At 41.3% G+C, this 18,592-nt stretch overlaps 1 protein-coding gene across 1 annotated transcript in view; it reads left to right on the forward strand.

Annotated features, from left to right (window-relative positions):
- LOC135484368 (MAM and LDL-receptor class A domain-containing protein 1-like) overlaps positions 1-18,592 on the forward strand; it is an 89,827-nt gene that overhangs the window by 53,911 nt on the left and 17,324 nt on the right. Inside the window, exon 7 of the mRNA XM_064765757.1 lies at positions 8,687-8,803. Coding sequence (XP_064621827.1) covers positions 8,687-8,803 — 117 coding nt within the window. The remainder of the gene's footprint in view (positions 1-8,686; positions 8,804-18,592) is intronic.

Below are 18,592 nucleotides of genomic sequence, written 5' to 3' on the forward strand. Positions count from 1 at the left end.
CTGATTAAATCAAAGTTGAAAGCTAGAAAGGGTGGGGTTGGAGATTTCAAAATGATGTAAGATGCACAAATTTCACCACTTTTTGATTGGATAAAAGTTATTGATTTAAAAGTTCGATTGTTCGATTCTACTGCTTGCGCTCCAGACTTTCTGGTAACCACTGTGGATTCTGGAAATGTGCGTGAAGTTGCACCTGATCTACATGTTGACGTTCGAGTTTTGGAATCTGGTACGCCGTTTGGACAATGGAGAGAAAAGGCTTCTGGAAGTTTAGAATGCCAAATCTTCTGAATAACAACAAAGAAGAGAAAGCAATATCAATTGTCTCGAGATGTTTTTTACCTTCTTCTCAGAGAACCATATCGACCCGATATCACATCGAGCGCACCGTGTTAGAAAATTGGTTTAAGGACGATATCATGTGCCAGCCATTTCACACAACTGCCGGTCGGTCAATATCAAGTTGTGATTCATTCAATTTGACTAGGTGGGCAACTTCTTATCATTGAGCGGCTAACCTTGATGTATTAGGAAAGGTAAAAAGATGCTGCACTTTCTCTTCCTGGCAGAAACTGCGCAGATTGTAAAATTATGGAGGTTGCGCAGTCATACGATGTCGGAGCAACTCGGAGTAAAGCAAGGGCACACTCTCACACTGGTGACCACTTAAGTCAACTGGTTCGGACTAAACAAAAGCACCATTTCTTCATTTGTGTTTTTGCTGTTGAGCTGAAATTCTAGTCGTTCGTCTGTGAGCAGATGATCCGTCCCTCTATGTTTGAGTAGTTATGATCGAGACTGAGCCTTTGAATGGGATCTCTGAGATGTTATGAATAAAACGTAGAGCAAAGATGACTTGTACAACTCAATATATTGTCACTGAGACATGCCTCTGATGTTATCATTCATTCTTATCCTCTCTTCCATTCCGAACCAATCCCTCCCCCGATTGTGTTCATACAATCTCCATATAGATTCTTTAAGTGTACGAGCCACAAAGTGCCGAGCGCTCGGAAGTTGTACAAGACACGCTGAGTGAGTTGGATTCATCTTCTATTATAACACTAATGGTGACTTCCTTTCTCAACTTTAAGTAGCAGGAGAGACGCTTGAAGATAAGGTGTGACAATCGAACTTCAATTTTATCAGACGTTAACTCTGTTGGTGTATCGTTAGTAATGTTTGATAGATGTTGCATTTAGATCCAAAGTTGCATGTCTTTTGAATTCTCTCTTGGCAACATGATTCCAGTGATGTGAGCTCGGTCCGTCATTAGTGTGCGCCGGGTCATCAGCAGCTTGCGCCAGGTCTCCCTCAGTTGAAACCCGCATCTACCGCTTCTACACGTCCAACCATCCCTGGTTCTTCTTTGTCACCACCGCGGTGGTGTCTCATTGGGACAAGGTGATCGTCTAGTTCCTTTGGATAAGCATGCCATTTTAATGTATGAATAGTTTCACATATCATACAGTTCAGTTGGTTGTAACACTCCTTGTTGCATGCACCGTTTGATACGGTGCTTTCTTGTAGACCTTTTGCGGTGACTTCAACTCAACTTTGGTTGTTATTCCGATGGTGAATAGGTTGAAACATTGCCTACTAATGTTTAAAATGTATCTGACATCCACCAACACTCCCCTGAATAACATAATACCTTCCTTGATCCCAGAGGTTTGAGATGATTCTTCAAGTGGAAAAAACCCATCCCAAATATGATGGCTTGAATTTGCCAAGATGTTCAGGAAGCCTTTTATGCATTTCTACTCAACTTCCAAAAATGTATAATTTCAAAATGTGTCTCAAGTGTCATTGAGCAATGAAACATGCAAATTACATATGTTTTAATTGCTTCAGTGCATTTCAGAAGCAAGAACACAAAGTACTTCATACAATGTAATGCTTGTCATGGAGCTGCGTTAACACAGTGCATGCCTGTCGGCCTTATGCTCAAGAAGTTGTGGGCTTGACTCACAGCCAAGTCTTTGCCGTAACCCATAATGTGCAGTCCCTTCTTTACTCTTAATATGAGGTGTTATATTCCTGTATGATTGATAACATTATAACGACTGGATGAGGCAAATCGCGGCGTTGTTTTACAGGAAGTCTTCTCCCACTCCGTACAATCAACGCCCTCGAATTAGCGGAAGTCTTGATGGGCTCAAAACCGTTCTGTCATCATTTTCTTGTGCATACAAATTGTCGAATAATTACAATAAACTTTAATCCTCTGCATCTTGTAGACGATATACTTCTTTCAAGATGTATACAGCTGTGTTCGGTTTAGAGGGGGAAAGGTCTGACTGGTTTTAGACCTTATCAATTGTAAAACATTCCGTCCATTCTATTGAGAGGAACAATATCATACTGGGCTAAAATGTTGTATCAGTGAAGGGGGTCAAGGGACCTGCATGAAACAATGCCCCATTTCAGGATTTTCATCATTTTCTTGTACAAAAACTCTGACAATGAGTGATTCTTTTTACTCTCTCTCTCCTCGTATAATGCAGTGTACATGAATCATTTCTCGCCGTCAGATGGGCTGCAATAGTAACTGGCGTCATTAACTTGCATTAACCAATCAGTCCCGTATCACCAGCAGTTTTTCATTTTCTCAAATCGCCGTGGAATTTCAGAATCAGTTGACAGGAAATTTATGTCTTAACAATAATGACGTCGGTCCATCACATGCAGAGTTTAACTTGGTTGTGCAAAATTATATGGCTGGGTAAGCAGCAAGTCTGCTGGAAGTAGAAGACTGTGTGAATGATACAGTAGAAAATGTACTGCAAATAACCTTGTCCTTAAGTATTTGTTTACTTCCAGATATTAACAAAGGACCTGATCTCATTAGCCTAGCCAGTCCATCCATTGTCTTTATGATCCACTCCATCAGTCATGGCTCAACCCGTCTATGTGTTATTAATCCACGTTTGGGATAAAAAACACAAATATGATCGGATCATTTTGACTGATCCGTTGTTAATGAGGGATTGCATACACTCTGATCTCTGGCCATGAGGCAAATGTCGAAAACAGATTGACTGACGATAAAAACAACATTGAGTCTTATGATCGTGTGATCAGTCTTTACTTTACAAGCTAGATTTGGATTGGCCATCTAGATGTGAAAGAACATGAGTAGGATACCGTGGTGGTGTAGTCTGTTGTAAAAGTATTGCACTCATAAACCGAACATATCGAGTTTGGTAGCTGTCTCTGTCACTCTTGCTTGTGACTTTTGGCAAGTCACCTCACCTAATCATGTCTATCTAAATGTGGCGCAAAACTGAGGCTACTGCCCGAATGACTTGCCTCCGAGGTTCAATGGAAGAACTTTTTTAATCTAAAAAACTTGTCATTTCAAAAGGCATCTCTTAACAAATCTGAAGGGTAGATATTAAAGAGACATTTCTGACCATGTAGGGCAAAAATCTATGGTTTACAGTAGGCAATAGTATGCCCGTTGTGACTTAATCGGGCACAATCTGATTGACAGGAACGGCATAGTTTAATGCATAAATTCTTCTGCTGACAACGAACATTTAAGAAAAAAACGATCCTCGGCGTATCATGACACGTTCAGATCACTGGCGTCATCTTCCCGTCGTTAACATGATTTTTGAGATCGTTGAATCAGCATCGAGGCACCACAATTAGGAAAATACGAAGCTGTGTTGTAGAAATTAGCACATGTGTAATCAACACATGCTTAAATTTGATGGTACGGTTGTGTTAATTGCATCAAGCCTCCGGTAGAACCAAGAAGGATATCCTTGGGACTGACGTAAGAGAGGTAACCATTGGTACTGAAATCTTCTGAATGGGCCTTGCGTCATGGGTTGCGGTGAATAAGCCGTCATGCTGAATGAAGCTGCACCATGACCTGAAAAACACAACGCCCACTCTTTTATCTATCTTGGCCATAAACCCAACCCGGGCCATTAACGATCTACCTCTCCGTGCAGTCACAGATAGTCAGCCACCTGTCCGTGTAGTCACCTCAGCTCAGTCCAACTCTCCGTGCAGTCACAGAGAGTATTATGGTATGCAACTCGAGATCCCTATGGTAAAAAAACATGGCCTTCCTTACTGCCGTGCGAATGTTCAATATTTGATGACATGTGGTGAAGAGGTTATGGTCACACCTTCATCCCATCTATTTCTCAGATCATCTTTTCATGGTGTTGTTCGCCTCTATATCCAGGTTGGAATAGGAAAGGTTGTCAAATAGGCTGGTATTGCCGGGAAAAAAAGGTGTAGTTGGTGGTGTGATGGTTGCTTACTCTCATCCTTTCTTGTACCGTAAGTTATGCTGACTCTCAGTTGGCTCTTGTCAATATAATGCATTCAGAAGACATTGGTGCATAGGTTTTGGCCTGGCTTGATTTAGTTTATTAATGTTGCCAGGGTCAGTTTGACATTTCAAACGTACATGACGAACCAATAGCTTATGGTACCTTCCCCTTCCTATGACACCAGTCTCTAATTTTTTTGATAAGAAAACGTTCGTCAATTAAACACGTTTCATGGCTCGCTGAAAGCAGTTAACCACCAGAAGCACACCTCATCAACCAGTTTGGCGTATAAGATCTCTGCCATGTCTTGCCGACTTGCCAACCGCACCCCTGGACCTCACCATGTGTCCGCTCTTCTGATCTTGTTACCATTTACCTGTCCTCTCATCCATGTCCCATTCTACCTGCTCGTTATGATATCTTATGGGTAATGTCTCTTTTATTGCCATCTTGATACCGATCTGCCTTGCTAAATTAATAACAAGATGATGAACAAGGTGTTTTATTGAGAAGATCACACCCAGAAGGCGGATATTTCATAATCTTCTCTAATATGTGCTACTCTACCCCATGGGCCATTTTGTTGGTGCACGAAACTGATAATGCAAGCTTACTTTCTCAGGAGAAGCTTGTATTCGGCCTGCCGGAGGCACAGTTAGGAATGGTTTCGGATCTATAGGAAGGAATATATTGTTTTGAGAATGCTTAGTTCCTTAGAACCAAACTCAAGTTAAACTTTTTGTGAAACACTTTTCGATGGGAACCCTGCTTAAAGCAGTTCAGCATCCAGCAGTCTTCCAGAAGATGTTAAGCAGCCACAAAGCTTAACATCCTATCTTCGAGCCTAATCGAAAAAGCACTAAGTATTTCGCAGGCGTGGATCCAGGAGGTATGCCTCCCCGAGAATATTCTGAACTGATGGATCCACTCACAGCTTAGAAGGGGTTTGAACCCTCGACTTCTAGGTCAGGAATACACCACTGACCACCATTGTACTATCACTTGTTTGTTCGGTCTTGTGGACAGGAGGTGTGATTGGATTGTGCTGTAATGCCACGTTTATCATGCATTGCAATGCTTCATGCATTGATATCGTCTTTGCTTTACATTAAGAGAATCTTGATGCGTACAAAAAAATCAGTCCATTTCCTCTTGGGCCATTTCCTGCCCTTGTGGCATCATTTACCGGCATCATCATCGCAAAGCTCGTGGCGGGAATAATCTAAAATCCATGCTGTGTATCGGCTAACCCCAAGAGCCGGTTCTATGGTAATTTAACCGGTTTAGTCAATTTGTTGGCGCCTTTGATCATGGTGCCTTCATGGAAATTGGTGACAGCTTACAGTCCAGATCAATGGTTGGTTTTTTGTCGAGATCTTTCAAAAACACATTCTTGAGATTATTCTGGAGAGGGTTTCAGTTGGAACTGAAGGTCTACCTTTTCAAGTTGAATCTTTTATCCATAGTGATAAAACTCAAGTGATTTCATCTCAAATGGTTTGACTTCACTGATCTAGCCCAGTTTTCCTAGCTTTTTCAAGTTGGCGCTTAAACAAGTGGTTTATCGGAAAGGACCCTTCATTCAGGCATTAACTGCAGCTGTTTCTGCTCGTCACTGCAGTCATTAGCTACTGCTCATTCTGGCCCTAGGATTCTCTGTTAATCAGTGTTGAAAAGTATCACATGATCTTTTAAAGAACTATCTGCCCACCCCCTCAAACATGTCGGCATGTTCTGCGTTATCTCATATGAACATCAGTAAGCCTTCATAAGTTGATGATTCAAACCTCATACATGATTGATACAAAAACGTGTAGCAGTAAATCTCCACCAGAGGGTTAACGGCATCATAACTGCTACACATCTCTAGTGCTGTACCAATCAAAAGAGTGACTAAATATTGTAATCATCCATGGCCAAAGATAAGTCCGAGGGCTCCCTTGACATAGATATCATCACGAGCCGTCCGTAGACGTTCCGATGTGCTGCGTACTAACCCAAATACCAGGATTTAGACTCTGTGATGCCATTGGTCGTTTCTTCCAGCAATTATCACATGTATTGATTTCGCAATGATCTGATCAGATCACGGGGCTTTGCGCGGCCGAACATAACTATTTTACACTCAATCTATCAAAAATATGATTTGTCTGAGCACTACTAAGCTCTTGTGTAGCAGGCTGGAAGCTTGCCATAACCCTTCTATGCCAGAAATGAGAAGGCCATGCCATGAATTTTATGTATCCCAATCCCAATTAACCCTTCTATTCCTGGAGACATTTTGATATCTCCTTATTTTAATGCGTTTGTGATGTAAAAAACTGGGGTTGTTGATAAAGGACTGACCAAAGAATATACGCATTGCTGTGTGAAAGGTGATATTTGATCTTCTGGGTTACCTCTAGTTGTCACTATGCTTGTGTGCCAGTGCAGTTGGGGGTTATCAACCCTGTGATCTGCTTTAGGTAACATTCTCTATCCCAGTACCCTTGACTGAAATCCATAGTCTTCTCAAGACAGCGCTGCTGGTTGCATCCATAGTTTTCCAATGAGAGCACTGCTGGTAGCAAAATGCTCCATTCAAGACCCTTTGACTGAAACCATAGTCTTCTAATGACAGCACAGCTGGTATCATTCTCTATCTCATACCTCTTGATGACTAAAATCCATATCTGTCTTCCCGTCTTTCTTAGATAATGAACATTCAACTCTACAGTATCCTGGCAAAGAACTGCCATAATCACAGCGTACACTGCTCACTTAAACCTCGCATGACAATTTTAAAATGTCAATTTAAAATGAAAATGTCAATTTAAAATCATAGGTTGAATGAATGGGATGAATAGCCACTATACGATGACTTTTGGTTCCAGCAGTTTATCCACTAGATCACTGAGTATCATGACGTCTTCGATGGCACTTCCCGCGCTTCTCTTTATTACGCTGTTGGTTGTGTTTGTCATTTGATACTGTCATTGAAATACCATCGGTTTGTTACAGTCGTTTGAAATCTGATCCGTTTCTTCAAGGTCTTTGATATTGTAGTTTGACTAGGGGGTGATGTTGATATCTGACCAGCCTCGACTGTGTAAATCCCCCCCCCCCCCCTTCATTTTTTGTGTCTTTGGTCGCCGGATGAGAACGGAATCACTCCGTTCTCTGTCGATGTCAGATATATAATGGCTAATTGGTTGGTCTTTGTTAGCCTTGCTGAAGGTTTGACATTGAATATTTAAGTTATGTTTACTATCAAACCCTTCGCAATAAGCCACTGTCGTATCAGTGATCACAATCAGATATGTCCTTCCACGTTTCAATACAATCGTGATATGAAACTGGACTGTTCAATGTTGTTCCTCTTTGAGTCCAATACTACATTGGACCACTGTCACCAGGCCGGCATTGAATATCATGCATTTTGCAGTTATCCAGTCTCCAGGCAGCATGTCAATCAAACGACTGTGGGTGGAGCTATTACATGTCATTGCATCGGCAGCAAGAACAATACAATAGATTCAGGAAAAGGATGCTGAGCAGGTCCATGTATTAAAACCCTCAAAATCTGTTGATTTAAAAAAACCAGGGATTGCTTTCCGAACTGTTTCAAGTTATCTTTGGATGTGTCTCGAAAACGCTTTATGCAACCTTGTGCACATTGCATACATTATCCTCGTTGTACTGTGATGTGCTAATAGGTCACGCCTCTAACTCAACGCATGCTTGGGTCCCGCACACATGACATGCAAGATTCGTCAATGGGGTCCATCAATGCAATGTTAACTTGTAAATCTCCGTATCTGGTGTGATAACGGACTATACCTGAGAAGGTGTCAGTCCACACTTGTAATTGGTTGACAATAGCTCGTGGCTGCTCGTGTGTGCGATTAGCGATCATTGTGAGACGCGTATGGACTATAAGATACACGGATGCTTTGGATCATAGACGAGAACAAATGATATGGACGGATATCATAATCAAAGACTGCAGGGTTCGGTGGCATCGTGATATATCTGGATCCTTTAGAAGTTAATTCAATTCTCCTGTTGGGATTGCGAACACAAGCCATTTTCAGAAGGCATGGACTCATAATTGCAACGCTGGTGGACTCTAGATAACTAGCTGTTGACTTGCTGATAACTCACAGATATGGACCTGGATACAGCTTTTAGCAAAAACATTATGTTATTGACCTACGTTGCTATTAGTAGCAGCGTTGATATTGCCGTGTTCTTCTAACCCTTGAGACTTGAGAACTCAAATTTAAACGGAGCAAGCAAAGTCCCCTTGTGCCCATAAATTCCCCACCCAAACATGGTTTCGTCGTCCCTCCACTTCCTAGTCTCAGCAACATGTGGCTTATTGCTTCTTTCCTTGTGTCCCTTTTCAACAGGGTATCAGTGCGACTTCAACAATCGGACCACGTGCGGCTGGATCATTGAGAAACTCACGCCAAATATCACCGGATTAATCCTGGCAAACGGCAGCAACGCAGACAAGGCACCTAATGGTGAGTACAATACTTTTCAATCTTCTATTTTCAGAGTTGTGGATGAATATGGGGGAAAAGAGTTGCCTATCAAGATATCCTCCTGATTCATGACGAGTGATTTGGGGTCGAATTCCGACACAATCCTTCGCTCCCCCAAAGCCTTGTCCTGTCCCAACACCCCTTACAGACATTAGGCCTCATACTACTTGAAGTTCTATAGTCTCGCGTCTCGCTAATTTTCGAGAAGATTTCCATCCCACACCTGTTTGGTCCAGAAAATACCCGCCCCCCCCCCCCCCTCCTCCCTCCTCCCCATCCCGATTGTCTGTACTCTTCATTACAACACAGGGAGCTGGTTAGGTGTTTCTTTGAGGACAATTGTAAGAAAAAACCTCTATTTAGTGCTTTAATTAAGAGCATGTAGTATCAATTTCCAACAAGAATACGTGTAATTGGCTTATTCTGACCTAGTTAATGATATCCTGTGCGGATTCATATATTGTATTGTTATGTCATATCATATCATCGATGCCTTTCGCAGGGACCAGAGTAGACCGCTTGGGCCCATTTGGGCTACAATTACGCCTCATTGCAAAAGGCATGACAATTCGAGTAAAGTGATCTATCAAAGTGTATGATCATTTTGTTCTAATCCGAGTCTGATCGAGCCAGACATGTCACTTGACTATGCTTGCCTCTTCGGGTTGTTTTTTTAACATTTTGGTCAGGGTTGCAGTAACGGCCTCCTAATGGACACGACATACAAAGCTCTTTAACGTCTCTCCCACTGATACACCATAGCTATAAACCACACAGTCTAGGCATTCTCGCTTTTTTCATATCACGGTGATGCTAATTGTCTCCCAAGTGGTAAGACCTGAAGAGGAAGGGTCAGACTTAGTTCACGACCTGACAACAGGTCAACATTGCACAAACAAACTTGTTTCCCCGAACAGATCTCTACGTGTGTCACCAAGCCGTGGGAGTGTTGTAGTAATGCCACTTTTAGTTGCAAATCATAATAATCACCAAGGATGGGTAAGGAGCCACAATCACACTTTCGACTCTAACTGAAAAATCAAACGAAGGCCACCAACCAATGATATCATGCACATGTGAGGTGAGAACTGTTCGAGAACGTTCAAATTTACACATCAGTCAGTGTCAGTGGGTGGTTTCTTTCTCGCTTCGCACTCCTTTTCCTTTCGTAACTCTATTATGATACCACCTCAAAGTTTATGAGGGATGCATCGGGAGTTGGGGACATAAAATGTGAATGAATTAAGTAATTATTACTGACTGTCAAAGACTGGCGTAAAATACTTCGTTGTCAGTTACCCGAAAAAGTCAAATCGATTCTGATGTATTGCTAATAGTAATGTTATCTTCCAAATCCATACCCGGCTGTTCGACCACGTCCTGGGTGGGAAAACCTCTACAAATCTTCTGCAGTTCAAAGATAGACAAACATAGGTCAGTGCTTCGGTCTCATTCACTCGATGAAATCATATTTTGACCTATCGACTTGAAATTGCATGAAATGTAGCAGAAAATGCAGATAGTCCCAAGTCATCTTGAAGAAACTCCCAAACTCCCTAAATGGTTTACTTCTGCTTTCCAACATTCTATTATTTTACGATATCTGATCGTGCATGTTATTAAATTCTGGTGTCAAGATGCGGTTGAATTCAAATCTCAATATGGAGGATTCATCTCGGATCATCACGCTTATCAAATGTCAAATTTCCTGTATTACGGAACGCGTTTCCATTGGGAGTTTTCGCCGGCTTACTGTTCAGGGTGTGTAATCCTACAAATTGAAAAGAGATATTGGCAAATCAAGAAAAACGTATCTAATGGAAGCTTATTTCATTTTCTAATAAACCACGGCGGAAGAGACTTATTCTCTCGATTTTTTTCGGATTTGAGATTTATGTTGAAATACATTTACTTGCACTCGTGATTCCTATACATTGCTGTCAGGACTGATTTAGCTGACTATTCACTTGCTGTTAACTGTAAAACTCATCTGTACGTTGTCTTTCAGATGTCAATCAGACCCAGAACGTGATCATTGGTCTTGCTCCCTGTTTGCAGTGGCTGAGCACCACTGAAACAATCTGCTGACTTGCACCCTCCTCCGCCCCCGACACTGATCAATCCATCCATACCTTCACAGATTATGGTAACATGATTGAATTTCGGATTAATATTTTAGCCCCTTCATCAGAAGGTGTGTCATTGCCAATGTAACTTGATGCCCATTTCAAGACAAGTCCCCAAGTCATTTCTCAATGCCACGTTTCTGAAGGTTGCAACGTAATTGGTCCACTGGCTTTCTCTGGGTTTCGCACCGTGCAATCCTTCGCGTCAGTATAAGATGTCAATTATGAAATTGAGGGATTAAAGGGGTTTGGTTTTCATGTTGGATCCCGATGCTGTGTAGTTTTCAAGGTGATTAAACCCCTTGATGAAGTTTCTTTTGTTTTTTCTGTGTTCGCCTTTGATTTGTTTATTACATGGTTTGCCGTCTTTGGTGAGGGTGCAGTTCCTTGGACTCTATTCATTTGAAAATGTTGCATCGAATGAATGAGTTCACTTTCCTCACAGACAAGCCACCAAATACGAGCACTGAGGTACTGGCATCCCACCTAGATAGTTGGGGTGGCTCTTGATTGAGTTCGCACTCTTTAAGGTTGGCTCTGCGAAGCGTACTTCGGGTGGCAAATCATGTCTCCTTTCTGAACAAAATAGTGATTGTCCAGAAGTTTGCTTTTTAGTGTAGGGGAGGAAGGATAGAGCTAGAGTCATATTGTGATGGGAAAATGGTGATCACAGTGTGTAGAATACTCAAAATTTCTCTCCTTTTCAACTATGCATTCGGAAGAAACCGTGAAACTTTAATTTGATTTTCCTCCTCGTAACAAAACCTGGTTGAAACTTTAAATAGGTTTATTAGAAAATGTTCCGTTGGAGATAAAAGGATAATTTCTTGAGGAGAATGATTCATTGCAAGCAATAAAGAATGTTGTACATCTGCATCGTATGAAGTCATAGATCATTTGTTTGTGGTTGTTGGTGCCTTAGGGCCTGAAGGAGATGGCAGCATGTATTTATGCATATGAAGAGGACACCCACCCCAGGGCTTGGATCCGGTTACCTCTCTAGATTTTAGAGATGATTACTTTGTTTTGTAAGGCAGGCTGTAAGGTGCACGCTTGCACTATTGGGTTTTTGTGTTCAGGATGTCAACTTCTGTTTTCATTAAGAGGAGAAATTGTAAAGTAAGACTGTTTTCGAAAACCTCAGTTGATTATGCTGAATAGAATGTGTTGGAGTGCAAACTTTTAAAATGATAGAGAATGTGTGCAAAGCCAAATTTCGGTAATATCTCAGATAGTTCATTCCCCCATCTGGTATGTCTTGTCACATGTTCGTGACATCACAATGCTGTTTGACACCGATGGCGTTTTCGTTGTACAGGGAGACTACAGAGGCAACTCAATATATCATGTATGTGGCCATTCTGGTCAAGCACTCCATTATGACGCAAGTTCACACCACCACAGATTTATGGCTTATGATGCACCTGGGGTAATAGGCAATGGCTGACGCACTAAGAGCTTTAGATGGAATGGCAGTTTGTCTTAAAAGCAACTGCACCGATTACTTTGCTTGTTTGTGTGACTGATGGAAAAATGACAACTTCTGAAAATGTCAAGTAAGTTTACACCTTCCTAGTCACTTTAAGAATCGTCTGCTTTGACGAGCCCAACATTTAGTGTCGCTGGATGTTACATCCGTGTGTTTAGTGTTCTTTAGCCATGCACAACGTCTGGGTCCTAAACCTTTTTTTTTTTTTTTTTTTTTTTTTTTTTTTTTTTAAGATGTGCAAAATTCGAACAAAGATTATTTCATTCATCTGGCCAAGCCCATTAATCTCTTGATGATAAGGTATTCCTGTAACAGAATTAAACATCACGAACATCCAGGGCTCGTAATGATTTCGGATGAATTCATTATTTAATGGCAGTTTAATGAAGTTAGAACCTCATTTTTGTCAATTAAACATCAGATTTATCACCGGTAGTTTTGAGTTTCCAAGAAATGAAGGAACTAGTTGAAGGAAAACTATACAGCTACACAGCTACTTGGCCTAGTTTTATCGGTTGAGGTAGCGATGATATCATTCGCTACACATTTCAGTGATATGTTACCTGATATCTGATCGAATTCGGAATAGAGAGTAATCGTTTGAAATTTTGAATCTAACTCAACTCAAACTCATCTTTATCTTGAATTCATATCAAAACCTGTCAAAAATGAGAATGTTGCCAATTAACTGATGCAGAAAACAATGAGTAGAATATGATTAAAGAAAGTGGTTAGCGGTACATCTTAGGCTTTGTAACAATGACTATTGTGTTTTCGAGGTTTTTCCTCAATATCTTTGCATCGAGTAAAGTGTTTTTTTCTGAACTTTGGTGAGTGCAGGCCACTGACGTAGGCGTAGAGTATTTTTGGCACGGAAAGTGGTAAACTTGATAAGGCTTAGAACCGTAAGCGTGATGGCAACCTAATGGATCTCGTCATAATGCATGATTATCTCCAGCTAAATCTCCTTTTACCAACAAAAATATAGTATAAGGGTCACCGGTGTGTAGAGGGAAGCTGTACTTGGATTAAAACCTCCACGGCCACGAAGTTGTATGAACCGACAAGTTATGATGGCCATTATTTCAAACAAATTGCTGTCAGAAACATATAGCGAAGTGAGTTGATACAACGACAGCGGCATATTGTGTCAGAGCGATCACCAACGTCAGCTGAGTTGAATATAACCATCGGTAGGCCTAAATGCTTCATGCCTAGACAGCACTTCATCACAATTCAAATCATGAGCTAGATTCTAGATATTTCCTCTGATAAGCTCGGTGCACTCATTAGCTGAAAACTCCAGACCTTTTAGCTTTGAGATGGCGCTTTAGAGTGTTTCTCGTAATTGAAGTACGTAATGTAAAAATTGTCTATATATCGAATGGCAAATACTTAAAACATCTGAGGACTTGTTTAACAACCACTCGTCAATTAGCATATCTTTGAGGAGTTGTTTTGCACTCAGCCCAGTCTCTTTCACGCAAACAGAACTAGACGATAAAGAACTTCTAGGATTGCCAAGCTGCCCGGCTGAATTTTTGCCGTGACAATCTTTTGTAATTACTGATACCTTATGCATTATAATGACCTGTCAAGGTTTTCATGATTTGATGCAGCAAGTCCTAAGTATTCTGTGAGAAGGGATGTCCGAGCGATGTTCATTTTGGCATGGTCCTTTGAAGGTTTGATTAGGTTTGACCGTGAGCTGCATCATTGTAAAGGTGTGTCATGTGATCTGGCTGTGACGTGAAGTGCGATTGGTCAGGGTATTTGGAACGTGTGGACAGGAAATTGATGTGGCGGAGAAAATATGAAAATGATGAGATTTCTAAATACGGTTATCAAGGTCGTCCATCTCCATCGGAATAGTGGTATTGGATTGTCATATCAGGTTGAGTATTTCATAGCTTGAGCATCTTTGCGGGAGGATTAACACACCGCTTTTCCTCATACAACCTAAAGCTTATGTCAGTATCTATTGGACAACACATGAAGGCTATAGATACACCGATGTTTACTACCCCAGTGCAACATTACTTTCAAGAGTTAACAACGGCATTGACACATCCTTGGCATCAAAATGACATCAAGGACAAAACATGCTTTTCCCGAGTGCTCCTCACGCTCTTATCCTCGATTGATACATCGCGCATGACTTTCACAAGGAAACACCCAATTACAGCGCTTGGGGTGCAACCATGAAACCATGCCTCTAGGGCCACAAACACTCATTATTTTACAGGCATATGCCTTGAAGCTGACATCAAATTTGTGCAAATTGGTTTACTGGGAGAAGATTATTGGCTTACTGTGAAAACAGGGAGCGTTCCACTGAACAGATTCCTCCACACTGATTGGCTTAATTCGAATTGACAGGGAACAGGCTTGAATGAAGATATCACGATGTTTACTAAAGTGTAAATTTCTTTAAGTTTTAGAAAATTGTTGAAATCATCAATGAATTTTGCTGCTGATTTGTGAATTTATTGGATTCATAAAAGCTTCCTGTGACTCTGAAAGAAATTAAACCCAAGGGCAAGTTTGCCAATGTTATTTATGCAAAACAAGTTAAGGGTCATAAACGGCTCGCTTCTGGCAGAGGAGGAGGGTTTGTCCATGTATTTGATGGAGGAAGTCACATGTCTCACGTGGCAAATCCCCAACCCAGCCCCTCTGCTATATAGATGGTGAATTGCTCAGAATCAATTCCTCTGACTTTCAAGTTTTTCTTGTGTTGATAGGAGGATAACACCAATTAAAAATAAACATTAATGTTAGAAAGGCAAATACAATGAAAGCGGAATGCTTTCATCAGTTACCACACGACAAAAAGTCTGCAGAAAATCCTCGGCATCACTGCAAATAGACAAGATATTGATGAGCGAATAATTTGAATGACTGACGAGATCTTGTCTCTCTCTTTCGTTGATGTCAGCTACACTCATCCGTATTGTCTTAGCCAATCTTTATTAAGATCAAAGTTCTGTACGTCGTTAATTGGTCATCGCGTTGAGAGTCAGGGTCGGCTATTCATCGAGGATGACACGAGTGGGTGATCTTGATCAAATGAGCAGTAGCATTCAATGACAACAGCCATCCTAAACCATTGATTGAACGGGCAGAGTGAAGAATTACGCTGGTTTTCCCACCGGTCCTGAGTAGACAATGCGGCCGACCGGATATTGAGATGGACTCGTCGAGGCCTTTGTACAGGTATTTGCAGAGGTACATGAGGTATACAAATACTGAACCGTGACACAGGAACACACCTTAAATGGACTATGGCTCCGTCCAAGGTGTACGTAACCAGTGTGGTTTTGTACAAAGCGAATGGTATCAAAGTTGGCTGCCACGTTTGGAGTGCATCAATGAATTCAACTCAATCAGATTTGTAAGAAGGATTGTTGTCAGATAGTTCACTGTTAGCTGTTTTGAGACCAGAAGCAACATCTTGTGATGGTTACAAGAGGCAAATGTACTAGTTACCAAAGATTATATTCCACACACGTGAACAAACCCGCTGATTTATGACGGAATGCCCGACATCATCGGCTACATGATCAGTCTGTAATTGGCGGTGTATTTGCTTCAGAAGATTTAGTGATGGTAATAGATGAGAAATTAGCCGTTTTGTTTTGATTTGATTCATCTCAGGCGTGGGTATGGTTATGACCGGTGGTGGTTCGATTGTTAGGTCAACAACTGCCCTTGTTGGCCCACCGACTCTGTCATGTTGATGTCAAGTCATGTGCACGGTGAACATTCAAACCGTTTAAGGCAGAAGAGCTGTAGCTAATGTTATATGGAAACGCTATAAGATGTGGAGAACATTAACAACGGTACGGTACACTGGTGCAGGAGTAGCGAGTGGTTTAGTGCAACTTCCCTTTACCAAGATCCGTTGTATCAATGAAATTCCCTCCACAGAGTCATCATAAGCCTGAACATTATTGTTTTCATAGCATAAATAATTCAGATCTAGCAATAAATCTGGCAGAGTATTCCTTGTGGACTCGTGCCGAGATGTAATGGGACTGTGATGAGTCTTTTGGCTCCCGTGAATCTGTGTTCAAGGAATATTTTGGTTGGTGAATCACGGGTATACCACCCTGAAGATGATACGCAAAGTTATTTCAAAACCAGAGTTGTTGCTGACTGTCAGCCGTGTTCAACAAAATTTGGCAGGCGAATCATCTCGTGATATCCAAGGTTGATTATACCGGTACTGAGCTAGTTTCAACATTGTCAAATAAGAAGAGAGTGCATTGTGATTTTGACAGTGTTGCCAGTGACCATTCAGTCGAATCTTCCTTACGAATCCATTGAAAGCAGTTTCACTGGTGACACATGGCCAGAGACTTTGGAGTTCCAATTGCTTCAGTGGCCATTAGTATTGGAAATCGAGAAGACTTTTCATAATTCACCCATTAGGAAGTAGCACCTCTGACAACCTGCTGGCAAGATTGGCCAAAAGCATGAATAAACCAGTGACCACCAGGTTTGCTTGAGTGACCATTAACCTGAGTGACCTGTCCTGCACCCATGTTGGCACTCCACCATCCCTAGCTATTCTTCGGGGAGAGTTTACCATATCGCTCAATTTGTGATTCAAATCGTCCGTCAGGACCTTTCCAAGAATATGAGGCTAGTGTCACTGGCCACTGATGCATTTTATTACGTGTCAGTGACCATGATTGTGACTACTCATCTGAAACCAAATGCTTGATACAGCGGCCAGGTTCCTTTTTATAGCGATTAGAAATAACATTTACTATTTTCGATATCCAACTCTCTGGGGGAAATCTCCATTAAATGCCAGGACGGAGTCCATGAATGACAGTTCGTTTCTTACTGCTCAAGCTGCATTAAAATGCAAAAAATGATGCTGCATTTGCAGTTATACCCAATTTGCAGCAGAACTTACCAAAAAAATGTGCTTCTTGTCTGTAAAAACGCATTGGTGCAGATTTATGCAAAGTTGGAAAATCCTAGATATTTTTGATTTCCTGTCTTTATCATAATCCCTGGTGTTGGTTGTGGGATTTCCAGGATGTTGTTCTTTACTGTCAGTCGAATCTCGAGTCTTGACTGAAAATCCATCATACGTTTTAATCTACGGTGAAGGTCTTACAAGTTCCTCGACGCTAACACAAAATGCGGCCGGCTTGCAAAAGCCGAATGGCAAGCATTGGAGTTCTGTGGTGGAGATGTTGAAAAAGTTATCATTTCTGGTGAATCTTCAAAATGTTACTCATGGTTTTACGACTTTAACATCGACGGTATCTTGAACCCTTTGTCTTATTTTGGTCAAAGTTTGTATTCAAAAAAGATGTCCCAGCAGCTTATGATTACTGCAGTGTAGGCAAGGGAAGAATTGAAGTATAGAACGACAGAGGTTAACACTGCGGCTATGTTTTTGTACAACATGAGGCCAAGAAAAAATGCATGCATCCAATTCATTACTGGGTGTTAAGACAAATCATGTTTGACGTCTGACGGAAAGCAATCCACTTTTCTACCCTTGCTGCAAAAGGGATTATGGTACGAGAACTTGCTTAACTAAGAAATGCAAAGAAGGTACACAGTCACGTTCAAATACTGCACAAAGGGGGTGTATGCTTGACGCATACCGTAAATGGCTTCTGATCTCCTTGATATATTGATATTAAGTTTGAAATAGAGACAGATTTTAATTACAATCACAATTATAATTAGAGTCTCTGCCGTCAAACAGTTGTTTGATTTGTTAAATTTGAGTGAATGAGGGCAAATTTTGGCCAGCTCTTTTTGGACTGGGGTTGCTTATTTCTCGGTTACAGTTGTTCTGCTGCTGTGAATTTGTTTGGGTGTACCCATTTCTCTAGTTGGTATGGAAGTTCAAATTCATGTTTATCCTTTCTCTTGTTGGTTGTCCAGTGCTCTACAAATGAAAAGCTAGTCTTCTTTTCCGAACAATCAGCGCAGTGTGATATGAAAACCTCCCTATTTAGCACGTGAAATGTACTACGAGAAAGACATGCCGTTATTCTCAAAGCTAAATGAGGATTAGCGTGTAATAAAAGCCATCCTAGTCACATCCTCGGGGACCACCATCCGATCATACCAACTGATAATATACCGACACAGGATTTATACACTCCACAGCGCTAC

This window comes from Lineus longissimus, chromosome 3 (assembly GCF_910592395.1).
Source record: "Lineus longissimus chromosome 3, tnLinLong1.2, whole genome shotgun sequence".
Lineage (NCBI taxonomy): Eukaryota > Metazoa > Nemertea > Pilidiophora > Heteronemertea > Lineidae > Lineus > Lineus longissimus.